Source organism: Lacerta agilis, chromosome 5 (assembly GCF_009819535.1).
Source record: "Lacerta agilis isolate rLacAgi1 chromosome 5, rLacAgi1.pri, whole genome shotgun sequence".
Taxonomy (NCBI): Eukaryota; Metazoa; Chordata; class Lepidosauria; order Squamata; family Lacertidae; genus Lacerta; species Lacerta agilis.
The window spans coordinates 82168709-82195473 of record NC_046316.1 but is presented as its reverse complement, the minus strand read 5'-3'; the positions used below and the strand labels follow the sequence as shown (position 1 = coordinate 82195473).

General features: G+C 44.5%; 1 protein-coding gene across 1 annotated transcript in view; it reads right to left on the bottom strand.

Annotated features, from left to right (window-relative positions):
• Positions 1-26765, bottom strand: part of FNDC3B (fibronectin type III domain containing 3B) — a 255448-nt gene that overhangs the window by 84591 nt on the left and 144092 nt on the right. Inside the window, exons 4-6 of the mRNA XM_033150663.1 lie at positions 21529-21605; positions 15849-16092; positions 9981-10274 (exon numbers count right to left, since the gene is read on the bottom strand). Coding sequence (XP_033006554.1) covers positions 9981-10274; positions 15849-16092; positions 21529-21605 — 615 coding nt within the window. The remainder of the gene's footprint in view (positions 1-9980; positions 10275-15848; positions 16093-21528; positions 21606-26765) is intronic.

The following is a 26765-nucleotide window of genomic DNA, read 5'->3' as shown; positions in this document are numbered from 1 at the left end:
TATGAAAATGCAGTAAAATTTTGCAAGGAGGACAAGCCCTACCATTTAAGCAAAAATGCTAGCTCCAACATTTATGCAGGGCAAAGGGGATTTGCAGGTATCATTTCAGGGCAAGTAGCATGCCAACTGTCTTGTTTATTATTATAATTTTCAGAACCATGGCAGAGGGGCTGTCAAGTGGAATTTGCTGCCTGAGGCAGCAAATGTCTTGGGCCTCCTCTGTATGTAAGTTCAGCTATTTTATCACAGACTAAACTCTTTGGCAAGATTCACAGAAACACACCCCTGGCGAAGCACCAGCTGTCAAGCAGGAGAGACTCTGCCTGAAACTATGATGCATCTTTAAGCTTTTAAATAAGAGTTCTCCTTGTATATACTAGGCTAGTGATTTCTTTACAACAGGGAAATCTCGTCCCTTCTACATACACCTTCAGTCTGCCTGCCCACAGCTCCAAACATCCAATTTTTCTCAGCCAGCAAATGCATTTTCTCCTCCTCCACATTTCGTCATCCATGACCCTGGTCAACAATGGGCTTTCCTCCGAGAAGGGAGGTGACCTTCCACCAAGAATTACACTCTCCATGTCTCTTTTGCTTATGGATTGGCAACTGGAACTGCAAGAGGCATTTGGGTGGCCAGATGTGGTCCCACTGCGGGCAATCACTACAACCAGCCTCAAAATCACTACAACCAGACTCAACATCAGCCCTACTATGTTATTTTACTCCTCACAGTAAGAACATAAAACCAGCAAAGACCCCATCCTCCATTTTATTAACCACAGCTAGATTAGTAATGGCACAAAAAAGGAGGCGGGGGGAAAGGATGACTTTAAATGTGAATCTTTTTGAAGTCTGAATTTTGCAAGTATGGGACATGGTGTTTATGTACAAATTAAACATTTCACAAAAGGAATATCGATCGGGGGTGGGGGAAGGCTCACACGTTATATATGGGATGCCATCCTTTTACTGACTTTGTTAAGACAACTGATCGTGCTTTTCACCGTCCATCAACTCACGGAAACTTACGGAGAGACATGTTCATTTGATGGCCTTTCTTGGAACATCTAAAACTACAACCATCTTTCCTGTTCAACCGCTAAGCTCTCTTTTCCTTGTATGGGTATGTTTTGTTACTTGAAATTCTTGTTGCTGGCATCTGTCTGTCTTGGGAGACAATGGAAGAATGTGCCTTTGGAGGCGAAGTCAAACTGCTGGAAGGATGCAGCGACTGGCCTGCTGTGACAACTATACAACAGCAAAAAGAAAAAGAAAGAGCTAAGTGTTTAGTTTTGCTTTATGATCACGGCTGGCACTTAAGGCTGGGCACCCAAATCTGTTTCCTAAGACTGGATCAGAATAGGAAATAAGAGGTTGCATAAGGAATTGGTCTAACTCCTTAGAGCTAATTGGTACCACAAGCTGCACTGTGTTTTGCAAAGCACCAGATTTGTAAGACAAGCCACAAAATCCTATTTATCCCATTGCCTATCCACACCACTCATGAGATAATTGAGATCTTATCACCAAACTATGGTTTGCTATTATTCCCAAACCAATATCACCCAGGAAACCATGGTTTGAAATGGCCAGCAAACTAGGATTTCAGACCCGATATTAAAGTTTGTTTAGAAAAACTGTGGTTTGACACCACATCCAAAAGTCAATCAACAAAGGTTACTGTCTAGCACAATGTCTGGAGATTTGCAGGGAAGGTTGGGGCAGAGGTAAACTGCACAAGCCATAATTTGCCACTACATTTTCAAAAGCAAATCATGATTTCAATCACTTTATTTAGTGCAAAAATAATTTAGAGTAATCTCTGAACCAACCCTTCAGCTCACTTCAGACACCCAACCATGGTTAACAAATCATAATTATGGTTGGCCTGATGTTTGAACTGATAAGCTGTTATTTGCAACCAGCTGACAAACCTGAATTGGTACTCATGAACTGAAGTCAGTTTATAGAGACGATAGTCTGTGCTGTCTATGGTTTGGCACAACACATGAACTTACAAGCTACAGCTATAGCCATTGCTACACTCCCAGAGGTGGAAGCATCATGAAGACAGAAGTGAATTTACAAAGCCCAATGCTAATCATCTTAAGAATGGAAGAAGAAAAGCAAATCTAAGCCATGGTTTAATAGATGTGTGCTCCCATACTGGTGAGTCAGAACACACAAAAATGACCACACTCATATCTTGCATGTTTGCATGCTTCGAAAGAGCTCATGAACCTTGCCACAAATGACTGCAACTATCTGGGGCCCTGCTCAGCCTCTAAGTTTGTGTGTGTGTGTGTGTGTGTTAGTCATAAAATGGCTTAGGGTGGGGAAAGAACAGCATTACCTATCAACACTGATGTGACAGGTACCTGAAGCAGGCTCCTGTAGCTCACAATGCAGTGCTAACTATTCCAATGAACATGATACCTGGACAAAAATCACATTTGCCCTGAGGGGGAAAAACCACATTTGTCTGAGTAGCTGCAAAGTGACAATTTCCCCACAACAGGTGTGCTAGCTGCGGGAAGAAGATCCTGCAGCAAATGGCTACCGTATTTATTGTGCAAAAAGGAAAAAAAATGTTGTCCAGAAAAGCCTGCAAAATGTCGCAGTTGCTTTTCAAAACCTCAAAACTCTGTTAAGCAGCCTGCCTATTACACGGAAACCCTTCCTGCTTCTACTAAGCTCCATTTCCTACTTTACAGTGCAGGGAGAATCCCGTCCTAGAGAATTTCAGCACCAGTTATGTATAGGGATCCTGAAGCACCATTCCTTAGCAGCTTGTGTGGCAACAAGACTGTTGTTGTTTGACAGCAACACGCCTGCCAAAATCGCATCGCAGAAGCTGGCTCTTCAGATTGCTCCGAAGATCCAGAAGCAGGCTGCCAGCTGCCATGTCATACACATGTCAGCTAAACCGTGGACCTCATTTACAAATACCGAATGCTGCTTTGCTTCAATTTTCCTCTTTCTTAACAAACCACACATTGCGGCTTTGTGCAAATGTGCATGCAAAAGGCTGCATTTCGAAGTCTCCCCTAAAACCTATTTTCACCCCCATCGTATTTTGAATAGCGCAGGCTCCCTCCTGCATCCTAAAACGTAAATAATTTTATCAGATATTTTGCCAAACTCAGACTAAACCAGCTGTAAAAAATATTATTTAGTTGCTCTGGGTGCAGCAGGTCTGGGGCTTTGTTTTTAAACTTTTGCGACTGTGAGAAGAAGAAGAAGAAGAAGAAGAAGAAGAAGAAGAAGAAGAAGAAGAAGAAGAGGAGAAGAAGAGTTTGGATTTGATATCCCGCTTTATCACTACCCGAAGGGGTCTCAAAGCGGCTAACATTCTCCTTTCCCTTCCTCCCCCACAACAAACACTCTGTGAGGTGAGTGGGGCTGAGAGACTTCAGAGAAGTGTGACTAGCCCAAGGTCACCCAGCAGCTGCACGTGGAAGAGCGGAGACGCGAACCCGGTTCACCAGATTACGAGTCTACCACTCTTAACGACTACACCACACTGGCTCTAAGAGCACACACTGACCTAAGCGGAGGTGATGCTGGGTTTCTATTAGATATGGGAAACAGATCAGGGTCCAGCTTCAGGACCACTGCAGCTGGGGCTTAAAAATGTATGAGCGGCAATGCTGCTCCATCATGTCAGTCAGTGGCCCATCTAATCCAGCATCCTATTCTCACCATGTCCAACCACAAACAACAAACAAACTTTATTTATTTGCATAGCCCATAGGCCGTTGCATCAGAAAGACACATTATACAGATACTGATAAAAACCATATATAACCAATAAAATGAGCTGAATCGGGATTCGGCACAATCAAAACAAGAATAAATGAGATCTTAATTATGAGGGGGCACTGTTATTCAGCTGGCAGCCCTCAATTTCATGGCCCTCTCAACAAATCTGGCTACCTTCTCTGTTGTCTGGGTATTCTGGTCTGCCAGGAGGAAAAACAGTATGTCCTCGGGCGAGCGGCCCGGAATGGTGAGTATAAGTGGCATGACGATCTCTTTCCTCAAGTCTTTATATAAGGGGCAAGACAGGAGTACATGTGATACAGTCTCCACATTACCGACTCCACAGGGGCAGAGTCGATTCTGGAATGGTGTTTTTGAGAATCGGCCTTCAAGAACAGCGGAAGGTAGCATATCTAATCTGCCCAACGTAAAAGCTCGTCTATATTTTGGAATAGTTAAATTGGACAGGTATGCCAACCACAAACAGGAAAAGAGCACAGAAGCAGTCTCTCCGCCTATGATTCTTGGCATCTTGCATTCAGAGGCATGCTGCCCCTGACAATTATTTTTATTCATTAAATTTGTATACTGCCCTTCATCCATGGATCTCAGGGCGGTTCACAACATAAAATTACAATATAAAAAAACAAAAGATACACAATAAAAACAAGAACAAAAACAAACCAATAATTAAATAAACAAACACATTAAAAGGGGCATTGGTTGAAGAGAATGTTTTTGCCTAGCGCCTGAAAGTGTACAATGAAGGCACCAGGCGAGAGCATTCCACAAACAGGGAGCCACTGCAGAAAAGGCCCCTGGATGATGATTGCAGGATCTGAGTAGGTTCATATGGGAAGAGGCGGTCCTTGAGGAGTTGTGGTTCTGAGCCATTTAAGGCTTTATAGGTCAAAACCAGGACCTTGAATTGGGCCTGGTAACTAATGGGCAGCCAGGGTAGTCTGGCCAGGATCGGAGTAATATGCTCAAACCATCCTGCCCTAGTGAGCAACCTGGCTGCCGAATTCTGCACCAGCTGAAGTTTCCAAACAATGGAGACAGAACACGGCTAGCATTTGAATCCGGGGCTCTTTAATCCAACACACCACCACAAAACGCTCTCAGCGATGCTATGGGAAATGCTTTAAAAAAAGAGAGCAGAATCTTTTCGGTGAGGTGCAATTTACTCTAACTCTAAACATTCTTAAATAAGTAGGCTGCTTAACCCAACCCAGGTCAAGCGATCTCTTGCCAGGTTCTACGACTCCAGTTATGCAGAGACGAACACGTTGCTGGTGCCACACTGTGTGAACAGTGGACCTGTGATCTTCTGAGGGTCACACAGTTTTGTATTATGCACATCCCTTTCCCCTCTCTGGGCCATTTGGACAAAATTAGTTTGTGCTTTAATGGGGCTCATGCAATAACTCCTCCTCGCAATATTCTGCTGAGAAGATTGTCAGGTGCAATGGCAAGATGTCCTAAGTAAATTTAAATAGGAAGACAGCCGACCCACAAGAGGCTTTTTAAACATCCCCGTTCTGGTGCGTTTGGCTCTAGGCCTTACAGGAAGAGCTTCCATGGCTTTGGGAAATGCACGTTCTTTGCCTTCACTGTGAAATTCCTCCCCAATTTTCCACTTCAGAGCTTACAGGGTATCCGATCTTAGGAGTGGAGGTATTTCTGAGATTCTTCGACTTGCAGTTTCATTAGGAAGCAAACTTTGCAAAAGCAGAATCCAAAAGGCAAGACTGTCTTCTTCCTTTTAAGATATTTGAAAGGGCAGTAAATAAATACGGCCTCCTTTCAGACACACACCAATTTGATTAATGTTTCCTGCATTGTTTTCTGTCCTTTCCTTTGTGGAATTTTAACTAAAAAGCACTCCCTAGCTGACCCAGTGAACGTTCCAGCACTTGACTTCATTCCGTTTTCTTGGCATTTTCCAGCCGTGATCATGCTCCACAGCTGTGCGGCCTGCAGAACTTCCCAGAAAAATGTAGCTTCAAAATATCTCCTAATCAGAGCCAGGGCAGAAGAAAACAAGTCCACTTCTTTTAGGTGAAGAATGGTAGAGAAGAAGCAACCAACTTCCATGAGGTCTGGCGGCATGATCCAAAGACCTTTTCAAATACGAAATAATCTCAGGTTCACCGCCAAAACATACTTTGCCATTTAGATGTTACAAAGATGTCTTCCTTTTATTTTCACACGTTGTCTTCCTCCCCACCCCCTGAAACACAGTAGTTTTCAATATATCATAACATATACCCCAAAGTAGCTGGAGAATTTTGATATGGCTTTGGCCCAGCCCCAGAACTGACATTCGATTAGTATTGAGATTTCCAGAATTACAGCCATGCTGCGTACCCAGAAACACACATGCTGCTCCCTCGTATCACTTTGTATTAAAACACATCCCATTTATGTAATGTGCTGACTCCTTGAGCACTTATTCACATGAAAAGCAACACAAATATATCCATCAAACAAGCAGAACTACTCCAAGAAAATGGTGAAAATTTCTGTCCTGTGAGACTGATAGTGGTATGTTACAGCTTCTTCTGTGCCAAATGCCTCCTTTAGAAATTCAGCCAGAGTGCCCGCTTTTCCCTTGCCAAGAGCTGGCCTGGTATTTCTCTTGCCAGCTTCCTCCAGATACCAATGCCCCCCCCCCCAATTTGCTTGATGCCTCTCGGCACCCCACACCTCATTTTGTAGCAAGCACCGCTCTGAATCAACCATCAGCGCTGCATCTCCCCAGCCAACCATTTCCCTTAGCCTCTGTTCCAAAAACCAGACTGAACCATTCTTAAGGATAGGACAAGGGCAGGGACTGAAAGGGGTGGGGCAGAGAGTAAAGTGGGTTTTTTTTGGTAAACACAGGAAGTCACTAGAAATTGCTAGACAACTATCATTTGCATGTGCATCGTGCCTAGTGATGGGCAAATGTCACTCTCATCCTCCTCATCCCTACATCCACATCCACCCCAAAACACGAGAGGAGTGCCTGTTTAGCAGTGGCTATACACAGGTTATATACATATACGACGCGGTTACATGTTCATGGTTACAACAAGGACAGCTGAACTTGCGTGCTCAAGGAATATCAGCTCATTTTGAAGCGCCAACAGCGCCAGTTGTTCTAAAGGAGAGCTAGCTTTGCCCAGGAAAATTAAATTAAAGCTACTATTTCCTGCAGCATCAAGTGCCGAACCAGAATTTGCTGAAAGAAAAAGCACGATTTGAGAAGGAGAAAAATTCAAGGCAGTGCTTGCCTATGCCACTTTTGCCATCGGTAAATTTCGAAAGGGATCTTTGCGGAGACCGGCGAGACGGAAGCAAACAAACGCTGAAGCAACAATGCCCCTTTGAAAAAAGCGGGGTGGAAGAAGAGCTACACTTTTTTCCTGCCAGCTTGGGAAAACAAACCAAAAGAAAAGAAAAGCATTCATTTCGCCCTCCTGAAACTTCAGCACTAGGAGCTGCATACTGGAGTCAAAGGCAGGGCCAAGCATTCCAACTGGGGGGAGGAAGAAAGGCGAACCTTTGTAGCTCTGACATGCAGACCCTATCGACGTGAGTCATCACTACTGGAAACAAAGGGGAGCATTGTGAACCTGGGCACAGGTGTGCCATTTCATAAATGCCTTGGGGGCCACTAAGTCAGAAGGGGAAGGAGACCTTGGCGATAGCAACTCTCCAAGGGTGCCCGCCGACTCTGTGTTACATGCAAACACTTGCAGCCTCTATCTCAGATGCACACTCTTAATTATGCAATGTGCGGCCGCAGCGTTAGGATAACATGCTTGCAACTCAAACAGGGACATGTCAGGATTTTTTGCAAACCAAACAGCTTCTGTTGCTATTTTGCATAGGAAGCTGCCTCAAACCAGGTCAGCCTAATTGTACATGCAATCCAGTATTACTTCCTCTGACTGGGAGCAGCTCTATCATAACCAATCATATCCAACCATATCTTCATAGAATCTTACGAGTTGGAAGGGACTCCAAGGGTCATCTAGTCCAACCCCCTGCAATGCCGGAATCTCAGCTAAAGCATCCATGACAGATGGCCACCTAACCTCTGCTTAAAAACCTCAAAGGAAGAAGAGCCCGCCACCTTTCATGGGAGTCTGTTCCACTGCCAAACAGCTCTTACTGTCAGAAAGTTTTTTCGGATGTTTAATTGCAATCTCCTTTCTTGTAACCTGAAGTCAATGCTTTGAGTCCTACCCTCCAGAGCAGGAGAAAACAAGCATGGTTCCTACTCCATGGGACAGCCCTTGAGATATTTGAAGATAGCTATCATATTTCATCTCAGTCTCCTCTTTTCCAGGTTAAACATACCCAAGCTCTTATGTTACGTTATATTTATGTTACGTTATGTTATGATAATAAAGGCTACACAGGATCTTTTTTGATCAGCTACTGCCTGATCTTTTCAAGTAGAGAAGCCAGAAACACAGGACAAATGCAGCAGTCCTGGGCATAAGAAATGGTTTGGGTACTAAGCAAATCAATGGGCAGGGCACCTCTTGCATTTGCTACATCCACTCCCTGATGTACGCTTCACTCTATGGCCCGGGCAACTCATTTGTTGTGTCTGGGAAAAGAGGAAACGACCACAGTTGCCAGATAGCTCCAAGGTACTATCCTTCATCGTTCCTGCAAGTGAATTGGGTGTAGACCTCGCAGGTGGTGAAAGGGGTGTTTACTTGCGTATGTACCCAGAACAGCTTCAGCCAAAAGGTATATTTTATGCCAAAAGAGGGCTGCTGGTTTTGCATAATCATTTAGAACGTGTAGCACCTAGGAAATCTGAAAACATGTCCCACTGTCCCAGTGTCCATCAGCTGGAAAGCAGAAAGTCAAAGTGGGCCAAACTGAGCTGGCCCCAAATTATATCCTCCAGAGATTTGTAGACATTCAGCATGTTTCCGGCTTTAATCTCCAGGAGAGGGAGCATAATGTCTTTGGTGGGGGCGGCCGTTGTCGCTCGCATACAAATCTGTAATGGCTACAAATTTTGAGTTGCAACTGATGGGGGTAATATTGCAATGCAGCTAAAAGACTTGCCCTCTACTCCTTATTGGGCAGGCGCTTTTAATGCATACAGAAAAGGTTAATTTTTTTTAAATAAAGAACTATAACTACTAACTATTGTTAGCCGCTTTGAGACTCCTTAGGGTAGTGATAAAGCGGGATATCAAATCCAAACTTCTTCTTCTTCTTCTTCTTCTTCTTCTTCTTCTTCTTCTTCTTCTTCTTCTTCTTCTTCACAAAACTATGCATGGTGCAGAGAAAGTGGACCCAAAAAAAATGCTTCTCTCTCTCTTATGACACCGGAACTCAGGGCCATTCCATGAAGCTGAATGTTGGAAAGGCATGTGCAGGCAAAATGAAGTACTTCTTCACATAGCTAAACTCTGCATAGCTAAACTCTGGCATTCAAATCGCAGCTTGGAATTTAACAAAGCCCACAGGTAGCAGTTACGCCTAGTTCCTTGGGAGTAAGTCCTAGTGACCTTAATAGAATTTACTTCCAAGTGAGCATACATGCAGGAAAGCTAGCTAATCTTATGTACTTTTAAAAATAACAAGGAAACCAGCACTTGTATCCAATGCTGCCAACCACTGGCACAGCAGACTTTTGCTTGCCCAGTGGAATTTCAGCCTCCTCCCCTCTCCCCGCACACTGTCGGCTTGGGGGGGGGGGCTCTTGAAGAAGATTTTCAGGAGGCAGGGGAGAAAGGCAAGAGGACGTTGCATTACATGAGCAGAACACGGCACACGCAGCATTAGATACAACGCAGAAGCTATTTTTAATGCTGGTACTAGATAGCATTCAAGGGTTGTTTCCGGGATTCACTATAGGTGGAGTGCCGATGTTTTAACCTAAAAATGTGACCGATGTCTTTGCCCAAAATACAGGGACACTTGTCAGGGACTTCCCTTTAGCTACAGCTGCCTGCTGAGTGTACAGTCTATGGGAAAACCCAGGTTACTGTATAATGCACAAAGTTACTCCACAAAGAGAGAAGAGGCATAACTCTATCCAACCTCCCCTGTCTCAATCTTTTTCTACTGCTCATGTGTCCGATGCTTCATGAATGACATTGGTGCCCCTTCAGCTTAGTTCACTGAGAGTATTTTTCGGGGAGGGGGGTTAAAAAACCTGAAATATATTACAAAGAAGCACCAGCCAACTTTACCATGCAGTTCCTGATCGCTTGACTTTGGGCTGCTTCTTGCTCTGCGTTCGGTTTTTTTCACGACGGGCATGGCAGCTCCTCCTCCTCCCCCGTTTGCGGCTCCATTGTGAGCCTTGATGGTGCCATTGTACACTGTGGAACAGTTTCCTAGATGGCTCTTGTAGATGGACGAAGGGGGGCTGTTCAAACGGTTTTGGCGATCGATCTGCCGTTCTTTGATTTTTTTGTGCGGTGGTTTGTTGTACTGATCTTCCCTGGTTATGTAACTGGACATTCCATATAGTGGTATAATCTCTGAAATTTAAAGAAAAGAAACAGGTTCAGCTTAGGCTCCAAAGCCAGCTTCATCAGCACTCATTTACCACCAAAATGGAAAACACTGCTTGCGTTCCCACACAACACTAAACTTACCAGGACCATGAGATTTCACGAAGAGGAGCTTACAGCTGTTTTCCTCCTCCCAAGACCTCTTTCCTGCTGAGTTGAGCTAAGCCAAGACTTGGCTTAACAAGTCATCCAGTCCAGGAGTGGTGGTGAAGCTCTAGTTCTCACTAACCATGAGCTGTAGCCAAGGATTGTTCTTGGTTAAGGAGACAGCATGACCACAAGTCCCAGCTTAGATGAAATGCAAACCAAACCTTGGCTTGGCTCAACACGTTACAGCGGTAAAAAAAGTACAGAGGAAGGAACCAAGTGGAATTGCGCTCCATATTGTGTTTCTTCTAAAATGTATTTTTATAAAAGATTTTCTTGATTTAAAAAGGTGTGCGCAATGTCTATCTCTCATATTTTTTTCATGTAACTTGGTGGCGATGTTTCTATTTTACTTAGTATACAGGTATGTGGGGTTTTGTGTCAGCGTTGCTTGTGCGGGTTCTCTGCTGTTCACTTGTGTTCCTTTGGTGGTGAGAGGTTGGGGTTGGCCTAGGGTGTGGCTGTTCATTTGTGGTTGGCTGTGGTGGTCTTTGTTTTAACGTGTGAGTGGGGTGGGTGGGTGTTTTGGATCAGGTTAGCCATATTGATTTGACATACACAACCCAACAAAACAATGGCAAAAAGCTCCATGTTGTTGTTGAAGCTTCAACAAGTACTTGTTGTTTGCATGGTAAACAAGTTAGGTTTACCAAGCCGTGTGAATCAGATCACTGAATACAGTGGTACCTTGACTTATGAATTTAATCCGTTCCGAATGCACATTCGTAGGTCAAAAAATTCGTAAGTCGAAAAAAGCGATTTCCCCATAGGAATGCATTGGAAACGAAAAATTCGGAAAAATTCATAAGTCGAGTAAACCGCATCTAAAACCGCCAACGGATGTCCTTCGGATGTCGAAAAATTTGTACGCATGCGGGCACTTTTTTCATTCGTAAGTCGAAAAATTCGTATGTCGAGTAATTCATAAGTCAAGGTACCACTGTACTTGCATCCTATTGACACTGTTACTCTTCTAAATACATGCAAATTCTTCAGCGTCAAAAGTCAAGGTGTCTCATAGAGCCAGTAGGCATCTGTCAAACCTATAATATTTTTTATTTCAGGTTTTCAAACATAATGCCAACAAGAGCCCTAGAAATGCACATGCCCGAAATTAACATTCTGCACCATGGGCCAATCCTGATAATCTTGCCCATTCCTGTCTAAAAAAGAAACTGGCCATCCTTTAATTTGAAAATGTCCTCCGAGCAAATGCGGCCAAGAACCGCAGGTGACCACAACAACAGATGTTTTGTTACAACTTGTACTGTATCTTCGTTGGACCTTCCAAGAAGACTGAAGTAGCTGAGAGGGAGGGAGTGGGACTTTCTTCAGTTAGTACATTCATACGTGGGCACCTCCTTTGATAGATCCCGGTCATCCCTTTATATATTTAGCACATTTGCATCAAAATCCGTGAAGAGCACAAAATATGCTCATCCATGCACATCTGCTCAAATGCAAAACGCATCTTCTGTAGTTGCAGAATCTGGTAACTATTGTAGCACAAAATGCTAGAGTTGTGAGCATAGCTTATATAATGATACGTGGACATTTTCCAAACTTGCTCCAGACCTAAAAGCATAGCCCAAGACCTAAAAGATTTTAAAGCACCGAGGAATGAAATGGAAGACTACTATTCATAACTCTCTGCGTGGTAAAGCTATGCCTCTCATGTCCTAATTCTAAACACATGTCAAAGGGCTTTATTTCCATAAATTATAGGTTGGGCCAAGTCAACCTTCACCTAAATTTACTGTGCGGCATCTGAAACTCCATGGGGAGGCAGTAGCCTCTGACCACAGGGTTAAGCTCAGCATCATGGCATTGCCAGTTCCTCTGCAGCCACCATGGAAAACTAGCGGTAATGCCAGGCATAGCTGTGTATACTGCACAGCTCATTAAGGTCTACACCGGAGACCCTGCTCACAGTTCTCTCAATGAAAAAGGAGGTAAGAAATGCTATGGGGAAAGTGTGGCTTTTTCAGTAATGGCCCCAAATATATACAACACCCTGCTCACGGAGCCTTTCTGCAGCCCAGGCTTATAGGCTTAGGAAAAAAATGTGCTTTTGTAGGCTTTACTTAATTGTAGCTTTTCTAAATCTCATGTCTTACGTTGTCTACTGAGTATTTTAGGGTTGAGTATATTGCCATAACAAATGGTGATACTTCCATCGTGCTGTTTCATTCATTCATTCATTTAATAAATGTGCGTTCCACCCCATACCCGTAGATCTCAGGGCAGTTTTATGAAAACAGTTGATAGTGAAGCATTTTCATCTGCACCAAAGGCTATATAGCTCATGGTAAAGGTACCCCTGACCATTAGGTCCAGTCGCAGACGACTCTGGGGTTGCGGCGCTCATCTCGCTCTATAGGCCACGGGAGGGCAGGTGTGGAGAACCTCATGGCCAGATGTTGCCCTCAGGCTTGTCTCTGATGCTTGGGCCTCTCTCTAAGCCACACCCCATCTCCCCAGACCACACCCCCTCACTGTTGTACCACTAAAGGTAAAGGGAACCCTGACTGTTACATCCAGTCGGGAATGACTCAGGTTGCGGCGCTCATCTCACTCTATAGGCCGTGGGAGCCAGCATACAGCTTCCGGGTCATGTGGCCAGCATGACTAAGCCGCTTTCTGGCGAACCAGAGCCGCGCACGGAAACGCCGTTTACTCCCCCCTAGAGGAAGCAGCAATCCCATCAGTGGGGGAAATGAGCTCTGAAAAGATGTGATCGTTCAAAACACCTGGGGTGAAGGGACCTAGCTCAGGGGCAATAGCATCCAATATCTGGTGTCTCCAAAGCACGGCTAGCAGAGACCCGTGCTTGAAACCCTGGTAAGCTGCTGCCAGTCAGTGCAGGCAGTACTGATTTAATGGTCTGACTTGGTATAAGGCAGCTTCCTATGTTGAGAAACTCACTGAAGAATCCCTGCTGCTGTTTTGAATTCTACCATTTGGGTATGACCCAGATTAACCACATCTATCAGAAGCAATTCTGCTCTCAATTGCTTTCAGTTGCATGTCTTGCATTCTGATGACATATCACAAATGGGGAAGGGCCTCCCTTCGCAGCACACATGAAGAGGAGCATCTCTGATGCAGGGAACTGCTCAAATCTCTCATATACAATAAGGATGGCCCTGTTACCCTCAGGGACCATGAGATAGTTTCACAGTGACCCACTGCACATTCTTTTCGAGAAGCAGGCAAAAGATTGTTGTTGGGAGTTGTGTGTTTTTTTTTTGCAAAATAAATAAATGACACCTCTCGTCTTTTCCATTTTTGAGAAGTCACCAGCATGACTTAACATGACATGAGGGATAAAGGTGCTTTGTCTCTATTCATTAGCGACAAAACAGGGGCCTCGTGTTTTGCTTCTTTCTGACAGTGGTCCTTGCCTGCAGGGCAAGGCTTGTCAGATCTAATTTTCTTTGCTAACCTGACCACAGCTGGCTAAACTCAAATGCACCGGACAAGCACAACCACCCCCCTTGCCTGGATGGTAGGAAGCCTTGGTCCTCAAGAGTCCCTCGGATGCTTGCCCAGCCTTTTTCCGAAGGCCTCCAAGAAAAGTGATTCCCCATTTATGACAAGCTGTGCCAAAGGCCAGTCTTTTCTCGCAGCCCCAAACCAGATTTGTTGTTGTTCAGTCGTTCAGTCGTGTCCGACTCTTCATGACCCCATGGACCAGAGCACGCCAGGCACGCCTATCCTTCGCTGCCTCTCGCAGTTTGGCCAAACTCATGTTAGTAGCTTCGAGAACACTGTCCAACCATCTCATCCTCTGTTGTCCCCTTCTCCTTGTGCCCTCCATCTTTCCCAACATCAGGGTCTTTTCTAGGGAGTCTTCCCTTCTCATGAGGTGGCCCAAGTACTGGAGCCTCAACTTCAGGATCTGTCCTTCTAGTGAGCACTCAGGGCTGATTTCTTTGAGAATGGATAGGTTTGATCTTCTTGCAGTCCATGGGACTCTCAAGAATCTCCTCCAGCACCATAATTCAAAAGCATCAATTCTTCGGCGATCAGCCTTCTTGATGGTCCAGCTCTCACTTCCGTACATTACTACTGGGAAAAACCCAACAGCAACTCTCCCCAATTGTGATCCCGGGCAACTAGTATCCAGAGGCATCTTGCCTCCAACTCCCCTGGTCTTATAATTAGGAATTTCTCCCTAATGCTTCATCGAAAGCAAATCTTCTGAAGTCCCTCCCAGCCAGCGAGCCCCTAACAGTGCTACAAAGCTCTAAGATGACTGGAGTTGTGAGCAGCAGCATTCCTCTTCAGTGTTAGAAACTGAGCTAGGAGCTTAGTGGCACCTTAAACCTAGGTTGCAAGAGCCAATAATGGAATGTCCAGGCGCTCTTTTTTTATATAACAAGAATACAAAGCTGAAAATGAATGAACTGCAGCTAAAATATTATGTTCGTTTTTCACATGGTCTAGTCCAGTGTTTTTCAACCACTGTTCCGCGGCACACTAGTGTTGCCTGGTGTGCCGTGGGAAAAAATGAAAAATTCAAGAGAATTACTTTATATATAGTCAATATAGGCACAGAGTTAATTTTTTTAACATTTTCTAATGGTGGTGTGCCTCGTGATTTTTTTCATGAAACAAGTGTGCCTTTGCCCAAAAAAGGTTGAAAAACACTGGTCTAGTCCTACCGCTGCCCACCCTCCTAATATTCTTAAGAGTGTCTCTTCTCCGGTCTTCAGAGAGTAGCTGGAAGTGGGGAGGCAGAAAAAGGTCCTCTCTTCCTTCCACACTGCAGTTTTAGTCTGAAATCTTAGGCGCAGTACTGCGCCCAGAGCTCAGAAACTGCTCGTGCTAATGAAAAACCCTGTCGCAAAATGCACCTAGGACAACAGGAGTTTCGAACGCTGCTCATAGCTGAAGGGGCAAACTGCAACATTTCACGGCAGATCCTCACTTGTACAACTTAAAAGCCTGGTATTGATAATGAAGCAAATATGGCAAACATATTTTTAAAATAATAATAATAATAAAAATCCCTTCCCCCTAATACACCTGTAACTTCAATCAGCTTTGTATTGTACACATTTTGTTTCTTTTTTAAAAAGCCGTGCAAAATACGATCATGCTGGGGAACAACAACAAAATACACCAAGTCTAGACGGTTGAAGAGGCTCACTGGGTAGGGCAGAGTCACTATGCTTGATTCCCAAGAGTTAGGTGGCTGGTACTTATAGGGAAGGAGAGTGTGACGCAGAAAGGAGGGCAGCATGGTGGAAATGCATTGGCAGGATGCTGGATCGGCTCTGCCGGTGTGTTTGCAATGTGCCCATCTCCCTGTGAGCAACAGTGAGGCTAGCACAGCACCCAGCAAGCTGCTTCTGCTAGGCTAGAAACCCCACACCATTGTCCTCTTACCTTGCTCTCCGTAGATTGTAGGGGGGAGATGATGCTGAGGGAAAAACTGGGGTGGCATGTCTCCAGGCCCAGTCACCGGTGGGTAGAAAGCCGTATGAGAGTTATGAATGAAATGCGGGTGGTGAGTAAGATACGGGGGTAAGTGGTGGGTCGGAGAAATGGCGGAAGGGTAGCTGGGAGGGTAGCACTCCGGAGACTGAGGTGTGACCACCACCCTGCGAACACCCGTGTTGTCTTCTATTACCTGCAAAAAAAGAGGAGGCAGCAAGGTTGATATAATGGATGCAATTCACAGGTGAAATAATTTCAAGACGCACAAATTTTATTCCTAATAATAATAATAATAATAATAATAAAGCTTTTCATGGTTAGGAAGAATAACGTCCATATCCAAGCGCCAGCACTTTTGGTGGTAACGTCGTTCATGGCAGACACTCAGGCAGCCACACTAATTATAGCAAGGCATTCCGTAATTGCTTTATCAATGGAATTTTGAACGGAGATCAAAGGAAAACCGAAATACGTGCACAGGTGGCCCTTTTGAATGGACAAACTTTCCCTTATTCATGAACACCGAACAGCACGGACAGAGCTAACAGTGAACAATGCATTATTTATTTGCAACAAGTCAAAAAAACCCAAAAGCGTAAGAATCCACCGTTTCGGATAAAGGAGCTATAATGGGCAAACAATAAATTAGGATCGAACACAGTTCTGAATCGGGCATGGCAGCAGGAGAAGATGTGTTTAAACACGGAATTGCCACCATCATGACTGTACAAAGCGGGGGGTAGTGTCTGTTTTTAAAAGCAAAAAGGGGCACCGCCCATAGAGAGTGCCAGCTCTCCAACCACCATTTACAGCTAAGCTCCCAAAAGTCCCTTTCCAATATGCCACGTGGGAAGCAACTGGGGGAGACGAAGGTATTATTCATTAATTAATACACAGCTTAATTTCAAAACAGGCTTAAGTGATTTACAAGTATGAAAAGAACTGATGACACACACACATACATTAAAATGGAAACATTCATTCTTAGAATATGCAATAAAGCAGTCCCAAACAGCAATTGAAACTGGTGACTCTAGTTGAGAGATCAAGGGAATGCCCATGTAAATAGTTGTGCCTTCAAAAGCCGGCGGAATGCCAATGCAGATGCCGCTTCTCTTATTTCGGTACTCGGGGGAAGAGGAGGTTAGTGAGAGTTATGGTCGCTTTAGCTCCCTTCTCTTGTCCAAAGGTGGCATTATAGGTCGGTATGACTGGGGATCTACCATAGCTCACATCTCAAATTGGGACCTGCTTCGGTCCACCATACCTCCACCACTGCTCTTCCTTGCAACTGATGCTGGCTTAACTGCGCTTTCCGAGTGAACCACAATGGGAGGGGGAAAGAGCAGCACCTGCCTGCTCACTTGCCTGCCCTCACTCTCTGGGTAGTGATGGAAACTAGGCCTAGAGGCAGAAGGCGATGGCAGCAAAGGAGGAGGGCGGAGCAAAGGAGGATCAGTGGTCAAATGCATACTTTGCATGAAGAAGGGCCCACGTCCAACCCCCGGCTTCTCTAGTTAAAAGGAGCAGGTAGCAGGGTAGTCAGGGGCAGTCAACGTGGTGCTCCACATTTGCTGTGGACTGTCACTCCCATCATCCATGACCATTGTTTGATAGGAGTTGTAGTATGAAACATCAGGAGGGAACCACACTGGCTACCCCTGTAATAGATGGCATGACTCTGCACGAGGCAGTTTTATATATTCAAATGGACTGCCCATCTGTGGATATCCTACCTGAGAATACCCCTAATTGTGGAGCCAGAGGTGACCCCTACACCTGTTTTTAATTGGATCAGCTCAGTCACCTTCCGCATGTCACATATGGATGTGAGAGCGATCTGGCTGCAACACCTGTCACCCCATTGATTGCCAGGGTTGATTCGGTTGATCTGGCTGGCTAGGCAGGTGTCCCCTCCCTCCCTCACCGCTCCATGTGCGTCCCTCCCAAAGCTGTGTACTCGGTGGAAGAGGACAACCATCCCAGATAGAAGGAATATACCGTTCTTTGGTCAACGGTATACGATAGCTGCGCTCCCCTGCTAGAATCTCCAAACAAGCTCAAGAAGCACACAAGATATGCCTCACGTCTACTTTGCACTGCAGAAAGCTCCCAGTTCCAAGTTTTAGTTGGGGGAGTGTTAATAGGGTTCGTGTCCCACAATGGGCATCTCCTTGGCCACTGTAAGAATAAAATGTTGGACTAAGTGGGCAATTGGCCTGATTTAGCAGAGATCTTCTTACATTCGTGCTTAGCTCTCCCCACTGAAATCAAAGCCAAGAACTAAGTTTTGGCTAGGTTATGCCTAAAGTTTTTGACAAATAATGGTATATTACTTTTGACTCTGGGTATGTTTGGGGGGAAAGTTCTCTCTGGAGAGATTTAAAGTTTAAAGTCATGTTTATAAAAGGTAAATTGTATTTTCATTGTGACCTTGGGAATTAACGGAGACTCAATACGTTTGCACATTTGAACAGATTTACCCAAGACTTCATAAAGAAATCATATCTGCGTTTCCTTCAGGCTTAGATAATGTTCTGTCTGACTTTACAGGTTCATGCAGCCCAGCACTTCGAGTCTATATAAGCTATGAGTTCCTCCCACTGTCCGTCCCAAGAGAACAAGGTTTTCTGGACTGTGCTGGAAACAGAGCTGGGCCAAAAAAGGAATCACTTTTCACAAAAACCTCAGCCAGCTTTGAAAAGTGTAGCCCCACCCCCACCCCATCCCAAAATGAGCAAAAGGCATTATCGGAATTCAAAGGCCCATTTTAGCCAGGTAAAGACAATAGGGGTGCAATAGTGGTACACGGGACACGGGTGGCTCTGTGGTGTAAACCACTGAGCCTAGGGCTTGCTGATCTGAAGGTCTGCAGTTCAAATCCCCGTGATGGGGTGAGCTCCTGCCAACCTAGCAGTTCGAAAGCACGTCAAAGTGCAAGTAGATAAATAGGTAGCGCTCCGGCGGGAAGGTAAACAGTGTTTCCGTGCGCTCCTCTGGTTCGCCAGAAGCAGCTTAGTCATGCTGGCCACATGACCCAGAAGCTGTACGCCAGCTCCCTCAGCCAGTAAAGCGAGATGAGCGCCGCAACCCGAGTCATCTGCGACTGGATATAACAGTCAGGGTTCCCTTTACCTTTAGTGGTACAACAGTGAGGGGGTGTGGTTTGGGTAGATGGGGTGTGGCTTAGAGGCCCAAGCATCAGAGACAAGCCTGAGGGCAACATCTGGCCATGAGGTTCTCCACACCTGCCCTATGTAAAGTAATTCAGCAGAGGACTCCAAATTGACACCACCTCATATAGTCAAGTAATCAAGCCAAGGGAGGACATCCACACTGTGGCCACACAGCAAACTGACTTGAGCAAACCAGAACACACACAAAAAACCAGCTCCCTTGCCTCAGAAGAGAAATCCTAAGATAGACTAGAAGCCCAGCACCTATAACAGATTGGAGTAAATTCATTGAGTATTTAAAAAAGTATGGTAACAAAATGATAACACCAACAGGATTTGATAAAATACTTGCAATGTGAGAATATGAGATAATAGATTTAGACAAGAACAAAACAAGAATGTACATGTTAAAGGTAAATGGACAATAATTAAAGCGAGAGAATGATGAGAAGATTGAAAACCAGTGATGGAAGGGAGGGAAGTCATAATACTCGGCAGAGTATAGGGATATATAAAGAAAATGTATGGATGTACAGTAGTTTGTAATAAGTTTTGGAATCATCGTTCTTATCTTTATGTGGATTTTTTGATGTAACAAACAAAAGCAATAAAAAACATTAAAAATAGAAGCCCAGCACCTCAGCAAGCAAAGAAAATACAACAAATAGAAGGGACTCTGTGACGTATGTTTTTGAACTTCTGGGTTGCAACTTAACAGCAGTATTAAGCATATATACATACAGTGGTACCTCGGTTTTCGAATGTAATCCATTCCGGAAGACCATTTGAGTTCTGAAAAGTTTGAAAACCGAAAACTGAACAGCCGACAGCTAGGCCTCAGGATCTTGCACTCAGTGGAAGCTACGTGGCATGTTCGACTTCTGAGGCGTGTTCGAAAACCAAAGCATTTACTTCCGGGTTTACGGCATTCAAAAGCCGAAACGTTTGTCAACTGAGACATTTGAAAACCGAGGTACCACTGTGTGTGTGTGTGTGTGTGTGCGTGTGTAGCACTATCAAAGTACATGATGTTTTACAGAATGGGCAACAAGAAACAGATGATTGGCTGCAAGTAGCTTATAAAACTAAGGCTTCAGCAGTGAGGAGAAACACAGGCAAGGCTGGAAAGAGACAGAGGTGGCTTCTCCATTCTTCTTTGTGTTTCAGAAACAGTGGGGGTTGAAGGAAGGGAGATGTATGAGGAAGAAGCAAAGGATTGGGGAGGATCGCAGAGCAGTCGGAAGAGGAGTCCCCACCCCGCAACCCCATAAACATTGTGCCCCTTTCTGCTTTAAAGAGGCTCTACAGCTGTTCACCTGCTGATTGTCAACAAAAGCCCACCTTGCTCCACACAAGCCAGCTCTTTCTGCGGATCGTTTCCCCAGAACCTAGGTGGCTTCGATCCAGAGCTTCAATCAATGGGCAGCAAAGGTAATGTTTGAGGCTAAAACTCTGTAGTCCAAAGGGTTGGTGTAACAAAATGGGGTGGGGTGGGGTGCCTTTTATAGTTTTCACCTAATAGGCCTTGTTATTTCTTCACAGGGGTATCTGCTTTCTGCCCAGCTCTCGAGACGCAGCCTTCCGAGGGCCGACCAAACCGAAGTCAAAATATTTTTCGTTCACAAGCTGGAATGTTTCTTATTTCCTTTACATCCTTGTCATCCCAATGCCAAAACAAACAGAAGGCAAATTAAATAATCACTCAATAGTCCTATTAATTACCAACATCGCTGAGCCCGGGCAAGAGCAAATAAGGCGAACACAGCTATTATAACATCAGCACCAACAAACAACAACAGAAAAGCTACACCAAGTGACTACTACGTGCTTCAAGCTGTTACTTGGTATGAAGTCATCTGAAAAAACAGAACATTCATTTTCCACATGGCGGGAAGTACGTTTCAATTCAACGGGGAGAATGTGGGGTGGGGGGAAGAGAGAGAGAGAGAGAGACAATATATAGCTTTTCCTATGACTACACGGCCAGCTGCTATATTCAGATGTTAAAGGGCTAATTTCACAAAGTAATGTAGAGCAGCCCTAGATGCAAGAGGAGGGAGGAGGGAGCAAGATCAGATGGGGACGTCCAAATGGATGGTCCGGGGATAGTTGGGAGAGATCTTCCCCTTCTGCCTCTATCTGTCAGAGAGGAGGAAGCAGATCTGCCAACCCTCTTCCCCATTCCTTCTGCAGAGTTCCATGGGAGGGTGGGTTTGATCAGCCAGCAGGAAGGACTCAACAAGAGGCATTTCAAGCTGGAGGCAAAGAAGAAGTACACCATTTTGTCACCTAGAACCCTACTGGTGCCTTCAAAGGTGGGATCAGGTCACCGCCATGAGGGCTAGAAGCTTGCATACAAAAAGAGAGAGAAGGCGGGATGTCGAATTCCGTGCAAATGTTTGAAATGACACATCCCTGCCGGCACCCAAATTCTTTTGCTGAAAAAAGCATACCTGTGATATATAACCTGGAGGCACATGTATGGGAGGAATAGATCCATTTGGCGACATCATGGGAACCTCTGCGGGTCCTGTTAAGACAGAAAGAGGAAAAACCAAACGATTAAGATATGCTTTATGTTTGTTTGTGTGTACTGTGCTGAAAGACTCTAGGATATCTGTAGAACCAGTTTTGATATCAACATGCTGCACAGTGGTACCTCTAGTTACGAACTTAATTCGTTCCAGAGGTCCATTCTTAACCTGAAACTGTTCTTAACTAGAGGCGTGCTTTCGCTAATGGGGCTTCTTGCTGCCACTGCACTGCCGGCACAGGATTTCCATTCTCATCCTGGGGCAAAGTTCTCAACTCGAGGTAACTCTTCCAGGTTAGCAGAGTTTATAACCTGAAGCATTTGTAACCTTGTCTGTAACTCGAGGTACCACTGTACATAAGTCTCCCCAGAGGCACACAGCCGATACCACCTCAATTGCTCCTCACACATCGCTCCAGGAATGTTTAAGAACTTCCACTCATGCAGTTGGGCTTCCTGGCATATTTACATAACCCACAAGCAACACCAGTCCCCTTGGGAGAGATATAACATGTTCCACGAGTGCACCTTATAAACATTTAAAGTGAAACAATCTGACTGGAAGGTTTTTGTTTGTTTATTTAAATATATAAACATAAAGTGAAAATAATAATATAAACATGTTTCCAGGCAAAAGTGGGTAAAGCCACATTACTCCAGTTATATATAACTGGTGTTTTTATTAGAATTTCTGAACAAATTCAATCTACGGTCACCATTCTAGAATTATAATCAGCAAACGCCAGTGCCAATTTTGTGAACAACTGATTTATTACATTTGTTTCCCACAAGCAGCTTAGGGTGGCATACTTGAAATCACACTATTTTTTGCCTCCAGGTCAAACCTACAAGGTAGGTCAGGCTGACACATGTTGACTTCCAAAGGCCAGACAGTGAGTTTCATGGCTGGGCAGCGAATTGAGCAAGTCTCCTCAGCCAAAATGCAACACTATCAGCTCTTCTACCATGCCCCTCAAAATCTACACCAGACTCCCACAAGCCAGTGCCCTCCAGATGTTTTGGTCTACACCACCCCTTGGCCCCAAACATCTGGAGGGCACCAAGCTGGGTGCAACAGAAGGCCTTCAAGAAGGCAATACCCCAGAAGTGGTCATGCCCGTTATATGGCTTTGCATAGAACTAAGTCTTTTGGAGGTCTAAGTTCACAACAAGCCACCCTCAGTAAATAATAATCTAGCAAATATTTTACGATTTAGAAATCACTTTAGAGTCTGTAAAGGGCTTCACATATATAATGCTGGAATCCTTAGAACCCCATGCAGCAGGGTCAGTATTATTGTAGCCCCTATTACAAATGGGCTGAGAGACACTGGCTCACTCAAAGCAACCTAGTGAGATCACAGCACACCATGAGAGATACAAACCAGGAACTTTCCAAATTTGCACCTTGGTCTCTTAGCCGTTGTGCTACGTCAGTTCTTGAAACTGCTTAAGTGATCCACACACACTGACTGGCATTCACAAAGGTCTGCAGGCACACATCACCTATCACAAAAACACACACAGTCGCACACAATCAGATGGATAATACTGGGGGAAGGTTTGAGCCTGCAAAATACAGCTTGACGGAATACTCGGCATAAAATTATTGTCCCTGGGCAAGTGAGCTGGTTGCTGCTCAGTTTCAAGCCTACGCTTTTCTGCAATGCGTACCTCTGAAGGGTGTGAGATGTGGCATCTGCATTGACACCTATTGAGAAAACAGGTAAAGTACGGTAAAGGAGCAAAGTGAGTAGCCATTCACAAGGGTCTCCTGTTTGTAACCCGCTGGCCTAGATGAAACTTTCCCTTCCAAAAGTTTCCGATCGCGCTCAGTTTTTACATATGTGAAGAACTATCTCAGGAACATATGAAGACCACGAAACTCATTACCTCAGCAGTTTGGATTAACCAAGGAATGTGGTTATATAAGCAAGAGACTTAAAAGTTTCCACTCAAAACTCCAACCTTGGATGTCGAAAGTCCCTTTCTGAAGTATCAAATGCAAATACAGCAGATCGTGTGCCATAAGCATTAGGGCGCCGAGCTACATAAATCTAGGTAAAATGGAAAATAGGAAACCATACAAGGAATGGTTTAAAGACACCATATGTCTTACTTCTACAATGATTCTAACTGAAATGCCGGAAGACGTCTAAAATTCCAGGTCTGGAAATTTCACCATCAAGAGGCAGGCTTTCCACAAACTTAGATTACAAATTGGTGCTGTTCTGGTTATCATGACCAAAACGCCTTGGTCACATCAGAAATAAAGCCTCTCCTTCTTGCATTCTATCATGAGACAGGCCGTGCCATTGCTCAGTGATAGAAGTATCTGTTTTGCATGCAGCATGTCTCGGGTTCAATCCTGGCGTCTCCAGGTAGGGCTGTGAATGTCCCCTGTTTCAAATCCTTGAGAACGCGACCAGTCAGTAGTCCAATATTGAGCTCGATGGACCAATGGTTTGACTCAATGTAAGGCAGCCTCCTACGTTTCCTTTAAGTACGGCTGGGAGTACACAGGCCGTAACTTTTGCAGATGTATTTATTTACAAGGCTTGTCCTAAACTGAGGCGAAGAGGAGTGACACAGATACTCACAGACAAACACACGCTAACTTGAAACAGTTGTTAAAAGCTTCCGGTCTCCATCCAGTTAAAATTAGCCGTCACTAAGACCCATTAGAAGCAATGGGAACTGAAGTCAGACATGCACCATTAGTTTAGATGGAATTTAGGCTGCAACCCTGCCCCCCAAGCCTCAATGAATTGAGCATTTAACTGATCAGCTTCTCAAAAGCTGTCCTGGGCTACATGGGTATTACTTATCACAATACACATCCACCCCCAATCATGTCCCATCTATCGTTAAAATATGTCCCTATGAGGGCTTTTTTCCCAGGTGGGTGCCATTGCCATTCTAAAAGAACAAGGGAGGTGTTCATGATGAGTATAGAAATATAGCACTGGTCCTTATTAACAAGTCCCTATTGGATATGTCAAAATCTCCTCAAAATTAACACACATGCCCTGCAATTTGAGATTTAGAAATGGTTCTGCACTTTTAAGTTCTCACACCTAAGCAGGCGCTAACTGCTTTGACACTCAAATTGGCCCCTTTATAGAACCTGTCCAAGAAACATCTGTCAATCCACCTATAAAGTAACAGCTGCCATTCGGGATGAAACCGAACTCTCGCATGCAACAGACTCCGCTGTCTGTAAATGCCTCGGATTCAATGTTTTAAAAATTGCATTTTTATCATCAGAAGTGCTCTGCGCAAGCAGACTCTTAACCTCAGGTGTGACCCTCAGACTGTTAAAGTCATTTGGGGAAAGGGCTTTAAAGAATGTTGGACAGGTGAATGATTTACTGCTATATGATGTTTTCTTCGCTGCCTCTATTTCAGGGCTGGGCAAATGACTTTAGCATACATTTCATTTCTCGTCTCCCGTTGCCGCTATCAAAACAACTTGGAAGTGGGGACTGTGCGTTAGACCTAGAAACCGTCTCCCGCCTGGGACAACTCAGTGGATCTATTAAAAGACTGGCCTTGGCAACACAACCCACATAAATGAATGCTAAACTCACAGAAAGAAACATTGCAATTTTATATACTGTTGTTTTATCGTGGGTTTTGACTATATATATATTTTAAAGAATAACTCTGCTTTGCGTGCGCATGTGTGTGTGTGTGTGTGTGTATATATATATCTATATTTGTGCATGCCAAAGATGGCTTGCAAGAAGACAATAAGAACTTACAAATATCAATGGCGAGAGTAATTTCCTGAATGGACAGAACTTAGCACTTAGAAACAATTTGTAAGGAAGGAACCATTTGAAAATTAATAATAATAATAATAATAATAATAATAATAATAATAATAATAATAATTTATTTGTACCACACTCAACTGACTAGGTTGCCCCAGCCACTCTGGGCGGCTTCCAACAAATATATAAACATAATAAAAAAAATCAAACATTAAGGGCTGCCTTCAGGTGTCTTCTAAAAGTTGTATAGTTAATTTTCTCCTTGAGATCTGATGGGAGAGTATTCCACAGGGCAGTCACCACTAATGAGAAGGCCCTCTGCCTGGTTCCCTGTAACTCCAGAGGGAAGAGGCAATAGCTCAGAAGTAGAGCAGAAGACCCCAGGTTCAATCCCTAGTATCTCTAAGGTAGGACTGGGAGGTGTCCATGTTTGGAACCCTGGAAAACATGTGCCAGTCTGGTATCCCCTCACTCACTCACTCATCCAATTCTCTTGTGCTCCCCAAAGAATTAGATCAGATTTATCCAGCAGGAAGGGATGAAAGCTCCTTTCTGTTAGGGAACTTTGTGCCAATTAAGTCACGTAAATGTTGGCTCATTTCATGGGAAAAGGGGTACAGGCCAGCTATCTCCCTTCCCCCACCTCCCCACGTTCTTACCTCCCCAACCATGGAGGAAAGACAAGCCAAGGTGCAGAGATCCTAGAGGAGCAAGCCCCATCCTGTTTTGGGGTCAACATAGAATGTGACCAGAAACCTCAAGCCTAGTTACTTTTACTGGATATATAGCACTAAAATTAAATGAGGTTTACAGCATTCCACCAAAGCCAAGGTGTTCAACACAAACATATTTCCAAATTTAGGATGCAATCCAATACACATTTACCTGACAATTCGGTTCCATTCATGCATAGGAATACACTTGTTCTTATTTCTGAGCTCCTACAGCAAAATTCCATAATATATACCAGGCATGGCCAAACTTGGCCCTCCAGCTGTTTTGGGACTACAACTCCCATCATCTCTACCGGTAGTTAACAGGACCAGTGGTCAGGGATGATGGGAGGGCCAAGTTTGGCCATGCCTAATATATACAATGTTGGCAGTCTCCGCATCTATTCCCACCCCCCTTTGATTTGGTGGCATCAGAAATGTTCAAGGCATGCCCCCCAGGTGCATAATGGAGTGCAAGGAGCATAGCCTCAGGGTCTGCAATGTTGCTCATGGCACTTGGGCAGACTTTTCTTAAAAGCGTATAAAATGCCATCTCCCAGTCAGATGATTTCATATGAGCTAATCTCCCAAATGTGGTTTCTTTAAATCAGGGATGGGGAACCTGTGGCTTCCCAGAAGTTGCTGGACTTCAACTCCCATCAACCTCA